This window comes from Astyanax mexicanus, chromosome 4 (genome assembly GCF_023375975.1).
Source record: "Astyanax mexicanus isolate ESR-SI-001 chromosome 4, AstMex3_surface, whole genome shotgun sequence".
NCBI lineage: Eukaryota > Metazoa > Chordata > Actinopteri > Characiformes > Acestrorhamphidae > Astyanax > Astyanax mexicanus.
In genome coordinates this window covers 34,515,833-34,535,962 of record NC_064411.1, presented here as the reverse complement: position 1 = coordinate 34,535,962, position 20,130 = coordinate 34,515,833, and the positions used below count along the sequence as shown (strand labels likewise).

General features: G+C 37.2%; 1 protein-coding gene and 1 long non-coding RNA gene across 2 annotated transcripts in view; one reads left to right on the top strand and one right to left on the bottom strand.

The window, feature by feature from the left end:
- The window catches only part of trpa1a (transient receptor potential cation channel, subfamily A, member 1a), a 34,942-nt gene that overhangs the window by 5,510 nt on the left and 9,302 nt on the right, over positions 1 to 20,130 (bottom strand). The window contains exons 9-23 of the mRNA XM_007252975.4: positions 15,690 to 15,789; positions 15,502 to 15,602; positions 15,065 to 15,234; positions 12,392 to 12,556; positions 11,262 to 11,376; positions 9,936 to 10,102; positions 8,537 to 8,627; positions 7,532 to 7,591; positions 7,083 to 7,184; positions 6,920 to 6,990; positions 6,096 to 6,249; positions 4,687 to 4,776; positions 4,097 to 4,266; positions 1,318 to 1,447; positions 1,057 to 1,239 (exon numbers count right to left, since the gene is read on the bottom strand). Of these exons, the coding sequence (XP_007253037.3) occupies positions 1,057 to 1,239; positions 1,318 to 1,447; positions 4,097 to 4,266; positions 4,687 to 4,776; positions 6,096 to 6,249; positions 6,920 to 6,990; positions 7,083 to 7,184; positions 7,532 to 7,591; positions 8,537 to 8,627; positions 9,936 to 10,102; positions 11,262 to 11,376; positions 12,392 to 12,556; positions 15,065 to 15,234; positions 15,502 to 15,602; positions 15,690 to 15,789 (1,869 nt within the window). The remainder of the gene's footprint in view (positions 1 to 1,056; positions 1,240 to 1,317; positions 1,448 to 4,096; positions 4,267 to 4,686; positions 4,777 to 6,095; positions 6,250 to 6,919; positions 6,991 to 7,082; positions 7,185 to 7,531; positions 7,592 to 8,536; positions 8,628 to 9,935; positions 10,103 to 11,261; positions 11,377 to 12,391; positions 12,557 to 15,064; positions 15,235 to 15,501; positions 15,603 to 15,689; positions 15,790 to 20,130) is intronic.
- LOC111196047 (uncharacterized) lies at positions 16,216 to 19,855 on the top strand. Its single transcript, XR_007438850.1, has 2 exons — positions 16,216 to 16,681; positions 18,770 to 19,855. It is a non-coding gene; the product is annotated as an uncharacterized LOC111196047 (long non-coding RNA).

Here is a 20,130-nt window from a genome sequence, read left to right as displayed (position 1 = left end):
CGACTAACGAGATTAGGCTAAAATTTGCACCAATCATAAAATTTAGTCGCATTTAGCCGACCAGATCAGGCTTAAAATAAGGCTAAGATAGCACAGTGTCAACCTGGCTTAAAGTCCTGTAAGTTGTGAGGTGGGGGGTCTGTGGATTTCATCAACAAGTTCATAGAGGTTGCCATTCCTTGAAGAAGTTTGGGTATGTATTTATTCTTTTATACAAAGATATTCCATGACATAGGATTAGAATTTTCCCGTGACTTTTGCAACATCCCTTGGAGACCAAAGCCAACCATGCATTGACCTGAGGAATATGTGTGTGGGGTCTGTTGCATTGAATGTGGATATAGTTTTTACTTTTAGCAATTGAATGTCTCATCCATCTGACACCCACTATCAGGCCTCCATCAAACTTCTTCAATTCACGTCACCTTGCCATGAGAATGTTGGCCAGTTTTTTAAGCTCACTTACAAGAAAACACCTCAGAACTTATACAGGTGCAGGCAATCCTGAGACACACCCCGAGGTAACACTTCATGATGCCAAACCGGGTAATATTCATCCCAAAGCTCTGTCAAAATCCTTTTGACTCTTCAATAATGCTATCAGGGTGTGTTCAAGAAGGTAAACTGCTAATTATCACCTTTTTATCACCTTTTATCATGTTTGTTGTGATTGTCTAATGGCCATGCCCTTTGGCTATTGTGAACCAATGCACAATTTTATATCAGAATACTTGGTAAATCAAGTTCTAGTGGCCCACGTACAGAGCAGCCATCCGGGAATCCTAGTACTGCCTATGGGTAGTCCATAGCTGGACACATCTCAGTCTGGTCATAAGCACCACTCACAACATGACAATCAACAACCTTATCAAACCCAGAGTGATGCAAGTGTGGGGATGTCATTACCACAAAAACCTGTGTAGATAGGTTAATAAAATCCAGTCGTTCCAGTCTGATCTGACCACTTGGAAATACAAGTTCGGACAGGTCATCTCAACAGATCTGATTTAAATAACAAATCTGATTTGACTGCAGTCTGAACATAGTCTAACGTACCAGCAGGTTCATGAGCAGAATCGGCACAAGCAGAACAAACCAAACAAAGATTCCGTAGGTCATCAGAGGAAACGGGAGCTGCGAGGACATGTAGGGTTTCAGGAAGTTATCCTGGTAGCTGATCTCTCCCACCATCATGACGAAGGTTTGCATTAGCGACAGGAACATCCTGCCAAAGTGCCTCTGCAAAACAACATGTCACTCATAAATTTCGCATTCAGAGGCTCAGGGGACCAATATGTTCTCTTTGCTCAGACGCACCTGTTCAACCATGAGAGCGTAGAAAGCCAGGGCAAAGGCCAGAATCAGGTAGATAAATAACACAATGATGCTCAGCAATGTCCTGCATATCTCTCGAAACATCACCACATATATTCCAAACCTTTCAAACCTGCACACAACAAAGAGCTTGCCCCGTTATGAAGATATGACATTTTGATACAATTTAAAGTAGTTCAGCTTGTATAACAGTGTAAATTTGGTATGACCTCAAAAAACTCCTCAAGGAGAGCAACATATTATGGAGAGGTTGGAAAAAATAGATACATGAGTGCTGCCACATGCTCAGCCTATATGCCACATACTGCTTTGTCTGCAAGGCATATTTCTAGAAGAAAGCCTATTCTAAAGCTGATGCACAAGAAAGCTCGCAAACAGTTTGCTAAAGACAAGTATTTCAAGATGTCATGGATTACTGGAACGATGTCCTGTGGTCTAACAAGATCAAAATAAATGTGTTTGGCTCAGATGGTGTCCAGCTTGTGTGGCAGCATCCTGGTAAGCAGTACCATGGCAACTGTCCCTTGCCTACAGTCAAGCATTGTGGTGGTAGCATCTTTGCCTGGGGCTGAATAAGTGCTATGGATTCTAAAGCAGAGGATGATTCTCTACTTCAAGGAAATGGGTCGCATAGCAGGTTTCCAACATAATAATGACCCCAAACACACCTCCAAGATGGCAACTGCCTTGCGCAGAAAGCTTGAGGTAAAGTCGATGGACTGATCCACCGGCTCTGTTGTTGTCAGTAGAAGTGGTGGAGGATTCAATTTTTAACTGAGAAGCTTTTTCTGCCCAAGTGAGTTAAAGCAGTGCTGGAAAATAATGGTAGCCACTCAAAATATTGACAGTTTGGGCACAATTCCGTAAATTTTACTTAGGGGTGTACTCAGTATTGTTCCCAGTTGTTTAAACAGTAATGGCTGTTTGTTAAATTATTTTGAGGGCACAGCCAATTTACATTGTTATAGAAGCTGTACACTGACTACTTTACATTGTAAAGTGTCATATCTTCAGTGTTATCCCAAAAAAAGATATAATTAAATATTTACAACAATGTGAGGGAATCTCAAAACTAATTTGTTAGAATGGAAAGTTGCTGTCATGCTCCATCAAAACTCATTTCACTTCTGACTACTCTAAAGTATATCCATGTGTGGAAAATGGAGAGTATATATATATATATATATATATATATATATATATATATATATATATATATATATATATATATATATTATTAGAATTATATATATATATATATATATATATATATATATATATATATATATATATATATGTGTATATATATATACACTACCGCTCAAAAGTTTGGGGTCACTCAAACAATTTTGTGTTTTCCATGAAAGTCACACTTATTCACCACCATACGTTGTGAAATGAATAGAAAATAGAGTCAAGACATTGACAAGGTTAGAAATAATGATTTGTGTTTGAAATAACAAAGTTATTTGGCCACTCCATTACCAATAGAATACCAGCTGCCTGCTTCTGCTGTAAATAGTTCTTGCACAATTTGGAGGTGTGTTTAGGGTCATTGTCCTGTTGTAGGACGAAATTGGCTCCGATCAGGCGCTGTCCACTGGGTATGGCATGGCGTTGCAAAATGCCCTGAAGCCCAAAATCCCGCAGCCGCCTCTTCACTGTAGATGTTGACACTGGTGTTTTGCGGGTACTATTTAATGAAGATGCCAGTTGGGGACCTGTGAGGCGTCTGTTTCTCAAACTAGAGACTCTAATGTACTTATCTTCTTGCTTAGTTGTGCAACGCGGCCTCCCACTTCTTTTTCTACTCTGGTTAGAGCCTGTTTGTGCTGTCCTCTGAAGGGAGTAGTACACACCGTTGTAGGAAAACTTCAATTTCTTAGCAATTTCTTGCATGGAATAGCCTTCATTTCTAAGAACAATAATAGACTGTCGAGTTTCAGATGAAAGTTCTCTTTTTCTGGCCATTTTGAGTGTTTCATTGACCCCACAAATGTGATGCTCCAGAAACTCAATCTGCTCAAAGGAAGGTCAGTTTTGTAGCTTCTGTAATGAGCTAGACTGTTTTCAGGTGTGTGAACATGATTGCACAAGGGTTTTCTAATCATCAATTAGCCTTCTGAGCCAATGAGCAAACACATTGTACCATTAGAACACTGGAGTGATAGTTGCTGGAAATGGGCCTCTATACACCTATGTAGATATTGCACCAAAACCAGACATTTGCAGCTAGAATAGTCATTTACCACATTAGCAATGTACAGAGTGTATTTGTTTAAAGTTAGGACTAGTTTAAAGTTATCTTCATTGAAAAGTACAGTGCTTTTTCTTCAAAAATAAGGACGTTTCAATGTGATCCCAAACTTTTGAACGGTAGTGTATATATATATATATATATATATATATATATATATATATATATATATATATATATATATATATATATATAAAATAAGAATACAAATTTTATATAATGCTAATGTATAGCAAAGTAAAAAACTGGAACACTGTTGGATGTGATTTAATTCAGTTCCTGCATCCAACTTTTGAGATTCACTCTATTTCTGAAGTTCAACCATGCTAGCCATGCTAGTTAGTGCTATAATAACCAGTATAAACTCCCTCTACGTGTTAGCTATATTAGCCATGTAGCTCAAGCACAAAACTAAAGGGGCTGTGACTGTACCATGATTTGTGTGAGTGTGATTCTCATGCTTTTAATCTTGTATCTAAATAAAGCTCTAACAGCAGTCTAGACCTTTGCAGGTAGAGCAGGAGGTTGATCCACGAGATGAGACCCGCCAGAGCTCCAGCCTGCCAGTGCCATGAGCTCTCCACATTCAGCAGGAGAGGGATGACAAACAGCAGAGAGCAAATCGTGGAAGACCAGTCCATGAAGTTGGACATGTCCCGGAGATACTTCAGACGCTGCCACAGACAAAGACAGTGTTAAAGAGACAGGTTAGCAAGATATCAATCACTTTCAGCTAACATTTTGTTCTTCTATTTTGCTTTGCAGCTACAATGCTAATGCTAGCTGCATTAGCCTCATAACTCCAGTAAAAAACTAAAGAAGTTTGACTTACTGTGGTCTATAAAAAATTAAACATGGGCAATACAACTGAAGATGAGTCATTACCACAGTTTTAGCTACTTTAGCTACTTAGCTTTAGCTATGTCCTTTTTAAATAGACCAGTTTTAGGGAGTGTGAGTAGCATGCCAGCTAGCACTAGTCTGTTAAGCATGCCAGTTAGTTAGGTAGTATTTTAATGTTTTAAACAGAACATATCAGACAAATGCCATACATGTAAATTGCAAATCGTTTAAATGTTAATTTATAAATGTACCTGCTGAAACATCTGCACAATCTCTTTGCCAACTGCATACGTGTTCATTGCAAGAACCAAAAACATGCAACTTGTGATGAAATAACACTGCTGTGAAATAAAAGCAGATATAAACAGCATAATGTTATTTATAATATTTAAAAAAATTATAATGTCAATGATATTTGTGTTAGACCCCTGTTTTAGAACAAAGTTTAAATAAAATTAGTACAACTTTAATCTGGACGTTAATGTTATTAGAAATTAATTATGGACATTAATGTTATTAGAATTTTTATCTGAAAATTAATATTTTATTAGAAATGTATTTTGAATAATAATGTTATTAGAATTTCCTTCCGAATATTAATGTAATTAAAACATAATTCTGGCTATTATTGTGAAAAAAATAATTATGGATAATTATCTTATCAGAAATTAATTCTGGACATTAATGTTGTCAGAAAATATTAATCACATTATTAGAAATTCATTTTGAATATTAATGTTATTAGAGCATCATTCGGGATGTTAATAGGGACATATTATACCTCTTTTTACACAATAGGTCTATGGGCTACACAAAACATATTCATATTCATAAAGTTATTTGCACAAAATCACTCACAGTCATCTAAAGAGATCTCACCAGCTCTATTCTTGCCTGTTTCACTCCCCTTCAGTGTGAGGCGCTTAAGGGCTCTACCACTTTTATGCAAATAAGATGTTGCTGGGCACACCTTGCATATGCTTACTATTTACCACACGTTAGTGTTAGCTTGTGCTAAATAGCAAAACAAAAACAAGCAAATTCATGCTTAACTGCGGCAGAAGCACAAAACTCATTATTTGAGAGTACTTGCATTTCCCCTTTTGGCTGACTTGCCACAGACAGTAGGTACAGATCCCTCTATCAGACGAAGTCTGCTGGCTAATCCTGCTGTGTACTGTCAGAAGTTCTCAACCAGCAGACCAAATTGGATGATCTTCAACTGATCTAGTGGGTTGAGCTCTTGTTGGGGTAGAAGGGTGAGGGGCGGTCCCAGGGTGGTTCTATTCAGGTTTCCTCATTGTGACATCACAACAATGGAGCCATCAAAACGGCTCATAGGAGCATATGATGCCTGACAACCAACTCTTTCAATTGATTTACAGAAAACAGATTTTGCTTGGAGTGTTTATAGGGACAGCCGAGAAATACAGGTGTAAATACAAAAGCAACATTTTTATTAATATTTTTAGGACGAGTGGATATTAATGGTATATAAGATTATAATTCTGCATACTTATGCTATTACAACTTAAATATTTTAAATATAGATTTGTATAGATTAAAATGCAATTATTCCATACGTAGTATGCCCGTAGTATGGTGATTATCTCAGTAAACTATCCAAAGGCCTAAATTAACTAATGATGGTTTATTTTACCTTGTCAATACTCGTGGTCACCATGGTGACCGTTGTCACGTTCTTGTTCACTGTGAGTTTGGGACGCAGGTTGACGATCAGGTAGGTGAGGGGGAGGACCCCCAGTGTGTACACGATCATGTTGAGCAGGTGAGCTTTCATACCATATGCCTTCCTGTACAGTATCATAGTGATGACAGGGTTATTTCAAATACGACACACGCAATACAAAAATCTATATTTACCTGATTACCATTTAAATGTCTAATTGCTGTGCTTTTATGAAAGAAGACAAAATTTCCTAGCAACTATAAATGATTAAAGATTGGTGATGGGTAGAGTGTGAAAGACATTTTATTGCTAAACTATTGCTTTAATGATTTTAACCTCCTAAGATCTGAGAAAAATTATGTCCACATATAAGAACTTTAGTTTTATATTTCAATAGATATATTTACATAATGAAGTCGCAATTAATAATGATGTGCAAAACACTTATTTTGTGCCTGAACACAGCAGCCTTTTTATTTGCCTAAGTGCAAAACAAAAATAGAAACAATTGTGCCCCTTTGAGCAATATGGCTTATGTGAAATGCTGCTTCAACACAAAGACATAACAAAGTAAAAAAAAATAGAGACATTTACTGAATTTACTGTTCATTAAAATTTCTGAACAAAATCGAAACTGTATTGTGTTAAACTCTTCTGCCACCACTAGGTGTAATAGCCTCATAAGAGGACACCAGGCACTTGTAAAGGGGCAAAATTTAGTGTTGTGGTCTAGACAACCCAAAATGTGATGTCCACACATGTGGACGCCAGGTGCTAGAAAGTTAAACACTCACCACTTCATTTCCAAGAATTTCTTGCACACTGGATGGGTCAGCAACTCCACACGATTAAACTCCACCATGGCCTGTGAAAGGAGGGTAAACATGGCTGATTTACTGGTTGGTTTAGTGGAGCCACTTCCTGCAGAACACTCTCAGAGAAGACCAACATACTAACATTGAGTGCAGCCAGAGGTTTATAGTCGTCATCCTCCTCAATGTTGTCTGTGTTCTGTATTCTGTGGTTTGTGTGCTGAAGCCACTGGAAATTATATTCTATCTGTCCATCGCACAGAACAGAGGAACTTATGAAGAAATTATGACACAAAGTGAAGTGAGATCACAAGGCTTATGAAATAGTATGATAAAATACACTAACATCAAGAACAATAACAATAAGCAATGCAATCTGGTGATAACATTCGTGCAAAACCCTTGCTGTGTGCGGGATAATGCATGCATAATTCTTTGTCAAAGTAATATCTGTGGTCATATGCTTGTACAGTATAGAGCAAATGTGCTGTTTACAACATACTACACTTATTGTTATTGTTATTAATATTAGTTTACAACATGCCTGACTCAATCAAGTTTTAGAACTGTGTTATAATGTGAGCCAAAACTTACATTATAAGTGCACGAGTTCACATCGTCATCAGACTCCTTAATGCAGGTGTCCAGAAGATGCTGTGAAAAGATGACACTCGTTCAGTTTGATTGTCCTGAGATTAGTCGGTAATAAACAGAGGTGGAAAAAGTACTGAAAAATTGTAATTAAGTAAAAGTACCTTTACTTTGCTAAAATTCTACTCAAGTAAAAGTAAAAGTACCCATCTAAAAATCTACTTCTAAAAGTAAAAAAGTACTCAATTTAAAATGTTACATAGTTACTTTTATTTATTTGATGTAAAACAATTACACATAATAAATTAAATCATTATTAAATTAAATAATTTGGACATTTCAGGCAGTATTTGTTAAGACCACCCCATAAAACATTTTCAAGAACTAATGGCATAGGTTTCTATGATCCATTTTTTTCTTTACTGTTAAAAAGTTAAAAGGTTATGGTCATATAGGTGACTAAAACTGTATTCTTATAGTTTTACAATTCATTATTATTTTTTAACTTGCCATTCCTATGCTTTAACTGCTTTTTAAATTTTTTTAACATCCAAGCAGATTATTTAATGTTCCTAATAAAAACTTAAGGAATTATTATGTGCAGTGCCGTAAAGAAGCACATATCGATAGGTAGCATTACTCGACAGTACACCGGTTCCCCCGAGCCACGTGCACAGACCCCAAGCTACACAGCGTCTCTCCCGATAACCGTAATAAACACTACATGGCGAAGTTCAGCTGCACTGCCATGGAGAACAAAACTCAATTTTTTTTTATTTCAGACGATTTTTTTTTTTTCCCCCCAGCATTTATTTTTTTACTCAGTAATGGGGAATTTTCCAATTTAGCGAAGTTTGAGTAAAAGTAAAATTACCTATTTTAAAAACTACTTAAAAAATTACAAATTACTCAAAGTCTACTCAATTACAGTAATGTGAGTAAATGTAATTAGTTACTTTCCACCTCTGGTAATGAATTACCACCAAAATCAACAGCTCTGTGACTCACCTTGTAAGATTCTGGAAGAAACTCGATCATGTCCAGCACAATGCAGCGCTTTGCTGAGTTCACTTTAAAGGTTGTGATGGCCTCTTCACACCTGATCAATAGTGGTATGGAGAATTATAAAGTTTGATAATCACATTATTACCTGTTTTACTGATTTTATTACCCTCCTCTGCAAAAAAATATTCTCAAAATGCCTGAAGTAGACATTTGGACACAAGAATCAGCTTGTCAGCTTGTCCAGTGAAAATAATCTGACACTTAAAAAGCTTAGTGAGACAAAAAATCTCATCAGAGAAAAAGATAAAAATGTATTGCCTTGAAATTAGATAATTTCACTTGCTAAGGTTTAGTTTTTTTGCAGTAAACAGAAAGTGTAAGGAGGCAGTATGGCACTATTTTTTTATTTGATGTGAATAAGTTTCTTGTTCATGACACCAAGATGGTGGTGGCTAGCTAATGGACGTCTTAGATGCCGGGAAATTCGTGTAAACTACCATTCTGATTTGCTCATCTGGACAAAATGTCTTTAAGTATAACACACAGCAACGTCTATCAGCCAACGATTTCTCACCAAGAGGTACACTACCCAAGAGAAGCCACCTGCAAGCCTTTTTATAGGACAATGGGGAAACGTCTTCTTGTGGCAAGACCCTAATCAGATTCTAACTAGACCAAACCTATAAAATACAATTATTTGTATTCACTGTATGTGAAGAAATGTACAGTACAGGCCAAATGTTTGGACACATTTTCTCATTTAATGCATTTTCATGACTATTTACATTGTAGATTCTCACTGAAGGCATCAAAACTATGAATAAACACATGTAGAGTTTTATGTACTTAACAAAAAATGAGCAGGCCTCCACAGTCACCAGACCTGAGCCCAATCCAGATGGTTTGGGAGTGAACTGGAGCACAGAGTGAAGGCAAAGGGGCAACAAGTGCTAAACACCTCTGGGAACTCCTTCAAGACTCCAAAAACCATTTCAGGTGACCACCTCTTAAAGCTCATTGAGAGAATGCCCAGAGTGTGCAAAGCAGTAATCAGAGCAAAGGGTGTCTATTTTGAAGAAACTAGATTATATATATATATATATATATATATATATATATATATATATATATATATATATATATATATATATATATATTTTTTTTTTTATATATATATTTCATATTTTTTCGTAAAGTACAAAACTCCACATGTGTTCATTTATAGTTTTGATGCATTGGCCTGTACTGTATGTATGTATATTGGCAGAAATGGTTAAAATATTAATAATTTAATTGTATAATGCTTATCAGATTATAGAAATATGGAATTGTACAACCTTAAAATGTGCCAATGATTCTGAAAAGACCTGTTTGAGTCTTTTAATGTTCCATTAACACTGACCTGTCACTGTCAATCACAGCACTGGTCACCTCTTTCCTCCCGTTATGGACGGCCTCATGCAGGAAGGAGGCGTCCCCCTTATTCAGGACGAACTGAGCCCCCCTGCAGAGCAGCTGGCGCACAGCTGCCACGTGGCCTGCCCGTGCTGCGAGATGCAGTGCCGTGTTCTGCACAGAATATGATAGTTCCAATAAAGGACAACCAGTGAACCAGTGAATAGTCATGAGTGCTACTGGTGGTTTTCTCACTGTTTAATCTTTATGTGGACACATCTGAATGTAGGCTTAGTGTTCACTTAGGCCTAATCCAAAGATTTTCTGGGTCAATATTTTTTTGGGTCCCAAAATGTTTCAAAGACTTTTTTGGGTCAAAATATTTTCGGGTCTCAAAACTTTTCGATGTTTTTTTGGGTCAATATTTTTTTGGGTCCCAACATTTTTCAGAGTTTTTTTGGGTAAAATTTTTTCAGGTCTCAAAATTTTTCAAAGATTTTTTTGGTTCCCAAAAATTTTCTAAATTTTTTTGGGTCAAAATTTTTTTGGGTCCCAAAATTTCTCGAAGTTTTTTTGGGTCAAAAATTTTTTTGGGTCCCAAAATTTTTCGAAGTTTTTTTGGGTACCAAAATTTTTCGAAGTTTTTTCGGGTCTCAAAATTTTTTAATAGTTAATAATTACTGTCTATTCCTTAATTTCTGTAATGGAGAACTGAAATTAGCTTTTTAATTAGCTTTTATTTTATTGTTCTGTTTGGGAATGGGAAAGTTAGCTAGCTAGGTATTGAGACTTGTTGTATGTTATGAAGAAATTGGCCATAAAACATTGAAACTCCACATACTATGGTAATATTGTGGTTATCGTAATTCTTAACAAGGAAAATACTTCAACTTGTGGGTTTCTTTGTTTGCTTGAATCAGTGCCATCCTGCTAGTGATTCTTAAACACCTCTGTTTTGAGTGTGCCTCTGAAAAATGTCGGTTTAAAGGGTCATGTAGACTTAAGACTTCACCCTAACCCTCCAGTATAACAAGAATCAGGACACCCTACCCCTAGACATGGACACATGTAGCGGCAAGGGGTAAAATGGGATTAGGCCTTAGTGTTGTTAAATTATACTTCAGAGCATTTTCACCTGTGATTCTAATCATTTGGACAGGTGTGAATGCAGTAATCACACTTAATTGTGGATCAAAGCAACCATATTGAGGGCCATGCTTTTTATGGAACCAGCAATGTTTTTTCTACAGAAGAAGAACCATTGATAGACTATTTATAATAACTGGTTGTTTATAGTAAAATCACTGAAATGTGAGAGAAGACAAAATTGTACCCCATCTCCATCGATTTTGTCCAACAGTTTGATGTTAGATATGAGTAAGGTCTCCATGGTCTGGGTGAATCCCTCAGCTGCAGCGTGGTGCAAACATGACCATCCCTTATAATCACTGCAAACGGAATAGAAATTATATGAGATGTAAGAATAGAACTGTGGAATTGTTGTCAACATATTATAAGAATATTCAAATTAATTTAAATTTATTTATCCCTGTTTTAAGTTATTTGATCTGCTAAAAGTGTATTTATCTATTATTTCTATGCCAAAATAAGTTATTTTAATTAATAACCTCTTATATTATTACTTTAATGATCACAGAATGAAAAATATTAAATCTTTAGACGACATTTAAGACATTTACACTTGCTAAAATATCGTTTTTACAGTGTAAAATGTCTTTGGGAGATCTTGGACATGGCTGTTTACACCTAGGAACCCCTGAAAGTTTTCTGGTTGAGGCAGGTCGCTGAAAAATCATTAAGAAAAACATCTTATTTCACTTTATTTATCTTTTCTTCTATTTACTATGCAAAGTGAAACATATTATTACGCCCTATCCAGATGGGATTAATTTCTCAGGGGGACGTCTGTGAAAAATATTTCACTCTTGTATCTGGACTGCAATTGAAAAAACAGGAGGACAAGTGAGTTTTTTTCTTTGGCTTTCTTGGTCACATGACATCACGTTCAGTAGCCCCCTATTTCTACTCGCTGTTGTGTTTACGTGGATCTCCATGGAAATGCACGCCCAAAGTGTAATTACGGTGCGTGGCAGTGGACAAATATCTATTTTTTAGTGTGTCCGGACTGGACTAAAATTACCGGAGTTCAGCAAAAATCTGTTGGTAATTTAGCCTGTAATTTTCTCAGAGGACGTCTGAGAAAAACACATACATGGTCAATCTGGATGGGAATAAAATCACAGAGGACCCCCCATAAAAGAGAAAATGACTCCAGGACCCCCTGAAAAACTAATCCTGTCTGGATAGTTGTATTATTAGAATGTTATATTAGAAATTATTACATTTTGAGTTTAATCTCATTTACATTCAACAGTTGTATATCAGTCTGACCACAGGCTAGAAGATTGCTAACACATCAACAAATTTGTATCTAAATTATACCTGTGGAACAGAGCTCCTTTGCGGAGGAGCAGCTCCACCACTTTGACGTGTCCGCCGCGAGAGGCCAGGTGCAACGGAGTCATCCCTTTCTCATCTCCCTCGTTCAGCAGCCTTGTGTCGGTCATGGGCTCCAGCAGCCGGTGGCATGTGTTGATCCTTCCATACCTGCAGTCAAATATGTTCATTTTAATGTACTAACTAGTATTGAACCAAAATAAAGTGATGTAGCCTTGCTATGGCAAGACACTATATTACCAAAAATATCCGCTCATCTGCATTGTGTTTGATGATGTGTAGGCTTAGATGGAGCTGCTCTACCATGTGAAACCCATTTCATGAGCTCTCTACATTCTACTGTTCTTGAGCTAATCTGAAGCTACATAAAGTTTGAACTCTGCTGCCTGAAGCTTCAAAAGCTTCTACACAGGTGACCTAAAGCGCTGCCACTATGATCAGGAGATCGCTGGTTCGAATCCTGGTCATGCAGCTTGCCATCAGCAGCTGGAGCCCCAAGAGAACACACTTGAAAATGCACTCTCTGGGTGAGTAAATGGTGCTCCTTCTCCTCATCACTCCAAAGGTTGATGTTAATCAGCACAAGGCGTCTGTGAGCTGATGGATCGGAACCGAGTCGCTGCACTTTCCACTGAGCACGCTGTGATGCTACTCGGCTATGCTGTATCAGCAGCAGTTCAAAAAAAGAGGCGGTGGCTGACCTCCTTGTGTTGTGGCATCACCAGTGATAGGGGGTATACAACTGAGCAGCAGATAAATGGGTTGTACCATTGGGAGGATATGGGAAAAAGATGTAAATAAATTTATTTAAAAAATTAATAAATGAGACACTGATTTTGAGCAAATTTTGTTTCTTAAACAGGTTTGAAAACCACAAATAATTGTACAATGATAAAGGATATGTGCAGAATGTTGTCTGGCAATTTTTTTTTTTTTCAGACTAGCTATTTTACAATATTCCATAGAAAGCAGGTTTAACATATAACTTATATGTGTTTTTTATAGCATGTATGATCCTATTACAATGAGTCTGTAAGTGTCTTTATTGGAACACAACATAACATTAGGACTTAAGTGAGTACATCCTTTACATTTTGTAGATATTAATGGTGGTGTGTTAAGTTATTTTGAGGGCACTGCATATGTATACTGTTGTACAAGCTGTACACTGATTACTTTACATTGTATCAAAGTGTCATAGCTTTACAAAATGTGAGGGGTGTACTCACTTTTGTGAGATACTGTATATACTAGGGGTGTCACGATTCTCTAAATCCTCGATTCGATTTCATTTTCGATTTGAGGGTCACGATTCGATTCGATTCTCGATTTTCTTGTTTTTTTTTCTTGTTATTATTTTATGCCTCATAAAATTTAAATAATATATTTATTATTATTATTATTATTATTATAAATATTATAAATATTATTATTATTATTTATTAAGATATATATGGTAATGCCATCTAGTGACTTTTTTTGGTAGCAACAGTGTGCACTATTAAAACAAGCAGTTTATCAGAGCTGTGTGTGGATGGCTGGTGAAACTGCTCATTACATGAAGCTGCAGTTCTTCATCCAACCACTAGCAGCAGCAGCACAAGCCCCGCTCTCTTCACTCAGTCACTACTTCAGTACAGCCCAGCCACGGGCTACAGAGCTCAGCCAGTCCGTTTTTACTGTTTCTGTAAACAAATAAAGGTTTTAACCCCACTAACCGGATAATACAGCTCACTACAGTTCATCTTTCAGCCCAAGCAGCTAACAGCAGCAGGTTAGAACAGCCGACACGGAGGCACTGCTCGGATTACATTATAAACAGGTCAGTTAGCGCGCTGCTAACCTCAGGATGTTTATAACTACGGAGTTTAGTGGACACACCACGGCCGCCAGGTAAGTCTTTTAAAGGCTACTGAAGACTATTAAAGGCTATTAGAGTGTAACCCCTGGCTCCCAGGGGTTACAAGAGGTTATTGAAAGCATTATTGGGGGGCAGAAATCAGTACAGGCTGGTTAGATAAGTGATGTGGGTATTGTCTTATAAATATTTACACATAACTTATATCTCTCCTGAAAAGCTTTTATTTTAGTCAGAAACACGCTTGTGTTTACTTTATCTGAGAGAAAGATGGTTTTTTAATTCAATGGAAAGCAACAGGTGTAGTCAATTATAAGTTTAAGATTTTTAATCCACCTCACTGTGATCTATAGTCAGTGTTCTCAAGTCACACTGACACACGCATTTCAGCGAGTTCACACGCTCTCACCTGCGCGCACCCACCCCTCCGTTAGATACAGATACAAAACCTGCGCGCCCAACCCCCTCCCCCCCTCCCCCCCTCCCCCGTTGGACAGATAAAAACAGTGATCACACTCCCGCCGACTGCGCTCATGCAGTGGCTATCTCTATTTAAATGAATAGGATGCGCTGTGTTGGTGCCGCGCCATTTGCGTAGCGCGCTGCGCTATTTGCGTAGCGCGCGCGGGAGGGATCGTCGATCCTCTTTTTGACTTCGATACTCGAGATCGTGACCTCATTTCGATTCGATTTCGATAAAATATCGAGATCGTGACACCCCTAGTATATACTAAAGGTTGTTACTTTTAATAGAGGTTTAAAAGTGCATTATTTTGTAACACGGCTTTCTTTATACTCACTCAGCTGCAAAGTGCAGGGCAGATTTCTTCTGCTTGGACTTCTGGTCCAGAGAAACCTCCAGTCCCAGCATGTTCTTTACTGAGTCAGGTATTCCCAGTCTACAGGCGTAGTGAAGAGGAGTGCAGCCCTCTGAGTCTTCATCATTCAGCAGCTCTCTCACACTCTCATGCTGAAGAGAAACAGAGATATTTACATTATACAGAACTTTACTGTCCATCTGTGTGGTCTTTATTTTTAAAGAGTAATGTTCAATAGTGCTGTCCAGTCTTGAGATTTACTTCATTACTGTGAACACTAGAGGGCAGTAAAACCTCATTATTCTGTATAGACTACTTATTGACACTGTCAAAGTTCAAATTGGTACATTGCCAACATAAATCTGATAGTATTTAATAAATGTGCAAAGATGGCATCAGGAAATGGGCATGTACAACACCTGCAGCACTTCTGTAGGTAGGTTCTTCAAGCCTCTGGGCTGCAAGATGGCCAGATGAAGGAAGTTACAGCCAGCTTTGTCTCTGACTTTCAACTCAGCACCTGCAGGAAACCACAATAAAACTCATAAACACATTTTCACTACTCTTACTGAAGCTACAGTGAAGGTAAGAAGTTCTCAAGACTGACCGTGTGACAGAAGCAGGTTAACAGTTCTCCAGGCTCCACAGCTGGTGGCCAGCAGCAGAGGCGAGTGGCCTTTACAGTCGATAAAGTCAATGTCTGCACCCTGAAACAGGACAAACCAGCATCTTCACCAGTTGCAATACAGTTATCCAGACTTTAGGGGCTCCTATCTGGGGTTGAGCTGTTAATTTCTGATTTCTGAGGCCGGTAACTCTGATAAACTTATCCTGTGTAACAGAGAAAACTCTTGCTCTTCCTTTCCTGTGGCAATCCTGATAAGAGCCAGTTCCATCATAACATTTTTGATGGTCTCCTTTTGACTAAACTTAAAGACACTTTTAAAGTTTTTAACATTTTTTCTGATTGACTAAAGTATTTAAGTATTTTTTCTTTATTTGTTTACTACTTGAGTAGTTCTTGTCATAATATGGATTTGAACATTACTCAAACAGTGCTATTCTCTGTGTACCAACTCTACATCTTCACTACTTTACAACTGATGCTCTCAAACACATTAAGAGAACAAGAAATTCAAGTAATTAACTCTTGATGAGTTCAGCACAGCTGTTAATTAAAAGCTATTCCAAGTGCCTACCTCATAAAGATCAGAACAGACTCATGTAGCAGGTTGGGTTTGTTACCCCACCTATACTGCTGGTGAAGCTGTGTGGCTGCTTTAAATTACTGGGCGGCCCCTTTGTACTCTATATATGGGTAGGGGATGACTATTCATGGTGCACTTCCTGTTCCCCCTCCTCATTGCTCCGGGCTCTGACTTCCGTGCCGGCAGCGGTCAGCGTGGAGTTTAGCGCGATTGTTTGGGTTACTTCTCAAGAGTTTCAGGTATCTGGTTACAGTATTATGGCATAATATGACAGTTTGGCTTAATTATTAACTCTCTTTATTCGCTTGTAGTTGCGGGCTCGTGGTGTTATTGCCAGTCCAGCGCGGCTGTGTGTCTCTGACTGTGTCAGTGCAGTTTCACTTTCACTAAGGTATGCCTGCTCCTAGTGATGGCAAACCGAGGCTTTCTGAAGCACTGAAGCCTTTTTCCTAATTGTATCGAAAAAAGGTTCATTACTCGGAGCTTCATAACACAGTGGACATCAGCGGCACCTGGTGGGCAAAACCTGAAAGTGCTTTGTGTATTTAAAGGACGAGGGGCGTTTTTTTTGTCTTTTTACAGTTTTTAAACCTGTTCCAGTGCATTTACATGACATTTGAGGTTTAAATAAAAACTGAAAAAAGGAAATGGAAGAATACTTTGATGTCTGGATAATTTAATGCATTATATTAAAAGACATAACTGTAATATATTTTTAATTAATATATAATACACTTAGAATGTACCTTGATAGAGCACACTGGAGAAACTACACTTGTAATTCTAATTGCATTCACATTGTTGCTTTTTTCCCTTCACCATGTTATTGATCTGTTAATATACCAAATTTTAAAATTATATTATTCACTATTATTCACATCTTTCCAAGCAGGGTTTGTAACATGTTTACATGTATCACTAGTCCATTGCCTATTTTTCCATAGGCAAGGCTCATGTAGATATGCTGCATGGGGGATATGGAAGAATTTGATGAAAGAAATGTATGCTCATAAAGGTGAAGGTGCTTGTGTAAGGGGCAGGGGGCACATATTTAATGGACGTGGTTATGTACATGTGTAATTTAGTTTTTATTTAGGAATATTTTTTTTTCCACAGTGCTGGGGTTCAGTTGGTTATTTCAAAATATGTTGTCATAAGGCAACACTTTTACTGGATGTATGCCATGACAGTACACACATTGAACTATGAGGATATATATATATATATATATATATATATATATATATATATATATATATATATATATATATATATATATATATATATATATATATATATATATATATATATATATATATATATATATATATATATATATATATAATTATTGTACACTCTTACAGAACTAATAAAATGCCATATGTCTAAAAGGCATAGTTTTCTTTCAAAGTTTATATTTTCTAAATAATAATTTTCTACCTTATTTGATGGCAAAAGTTCAAAGTGTTCCCAAACTTCAGAACGGCCTCTTTTTCTTACTGGTTCCATTCTAATATTTTATTATCTACTATCTATATCTTATCTATCTATCTATATATGATCTATCTATATCTATATCTATATCTATATCTTATCTTATCTTATCTTATCTTATCTTATCTTATCTTATCTTATCTTATCTTATCTTATCTTATCTTATCTTATCTTATCTTATCTTATCTTATCTTATCTTATCTTATCTTATCTTATCTTATCTTATCTTATCTTATCTTATCTTATCTTATCTTATCTTATCTTATCTTATCTTATCTTATCTTATCTTATCTTATCTTATCTTATCTTATCTTATCTTATCTTATCTATCTATCTATCTATCTATCTATCTATCTATCTATCTATCGGTCTCGGTCTCGGTCTCGGTCTCGGTCTCGGTCTCGGTCTCGGTCTCGGTCTCGGTCTCGGTCTCGGTCTCGGTCTCGGTCTCGGTCTCTCCGCTAACAACCCTCGAACTGCGCGCCAGGATTTGCCGCTTTTGAATCTTTCCCTGAAGCAGTCACGTGGTTGTGTGCCGAAATGAAGCTTCGGACGTCATTGGTCACGTGATCTTTGTAGAACGAATCAAGCATCGGCTCAGTGATTCGAACCAATGCGTGTCGTTTTTTCAACACACGCCTCGAAGCTTCAGGTTCAAGGGTAGCATCACTACCTGCTCCTCTTTGTGTATGTTTTGGCTGTGTATATGGCGTTTAGCTAACTTTTATTTCTTGGGTTGTGGGTTAGTGATGGTGACTGCTGCTTTGCTGTAGCCATTGTTCTGCTGGAGCTGCTTTGCTGTAGCCATTGTCTGCTGGAGCTGCTGTTTGCCCTAGCCATTACCTGCTGCTGTGTGCTGTGGTCATTGTCTGCTATAGCTGCTGGGAGAAACTGATGCTCTATACTGGTATGTATATAAGCTGCATTTATTTTATATTGAGTATTAGTTAAATTAATTGTAGCTTGGTGCATTTTTTTTTTATAGGTTTTAGTGTCCAGATTGTGCTGACTGATTCCAGCCTCCCCACAGTGCTGCTGTTTTGCCTGAGTTTATTTAGTTTTGTTTCATTAATTTTCATTTGCTCCTAGTTATTTTGAGTTTTTGTCTTGCTTTTCTTCATTTCATTTGTTAAATCAGCTTTGATTTGCCTTTAGTTATTTTGATATTTTGTTGTATTGATTTTCTTTTGTCTTTATTTTGAGTTAAGATTTGCTGGAGTTTATTCTTATGTATTTTTTTTCTTTATTGGATTAAAATTATATTTCTGCTTTATTTTTGATTTGCTGGTTTGGACCTTTTGAGGTTTATTCTGGCTTATTAATTTGGGATTTGCTTTGACTTAATTTCGGGTTTATTCATGATTTACTAATTTGGGTTTGCTTTTGATTTCTTTTTGGTCTATTTCTGATTTATTGTGTGGAGTTGCTTTTGACCTAACCTCTGTTTATTTAATTTTTTTGCTGAGTTTGCTTCTGATTTAATTTATTTTGCCAGATTGAACTTTCATTTGTCCATTTACTTTAACAAAGTTTAAGTTTGTTTCTGTGTTTTTTTTGAATTAACAAAAACAAGAACAGTGGTTGTGGAATTCCCTTCTTGGCTGTGTGTTTGTCTTTTTAGTGTTGGAGTGGTATAAGGTGAGGTTGTAAGAGACCAGGGCCCATAAAAAGATAAGTACATTTCGAGCAATTGTAATTGGTCTCTCTCCCTTCACCGCTGGTAGCTTTTTATAATTGTTTTTTTTTCTTTGTGTCTCTTAGTTGGACCGGAGCTGTGGGCCAAAGCGGCGGGTTCGGGGATGTGGAATGCTGTTCACCTTTCCTGTAGTGTAGAGCACGCTGGGTGTTGAAATGTGTGGTTTGTAGTGTTGACTATTTCCTCTTCCTGTACTTTCTTCTGCCGTGGTAAGCCCTCAGCCCAGTTCCTCCCTAAATTTGTTTTTAGTAAAGTAAATTCTACTATTTCTAGTTTTTATACTGTTGTCCAAGAAGGGAGTTTCTGGTCTGCCCTGTGTGTGTGTGGAAATATGTTTTAAAATAATTGTCAATAAATTTTCCTTAACTGATGGTACCCCGTCTCTGGCCTCAGAGTGTGTCGAACCTGGGTGTCTTATTCTCTCTTAGGCCTTAAGTGCCAGCCCTCTTTTCCTAGAGGTGAAATCACCTCTGGGTGGCGTAGTCGTGCATTATCAAAATTACTCCTCTCTGCCACACTCAGATAATCCAGCCAAGAAGAGCAAAGCTAAATACAAAGAGTTGCTTACTAATATGAAATATAAAACATTCAGGTTTGTTGTTTTTTAACTAATGTTTAATTTTCACTTTAAATAATGAAAAACTGAATTT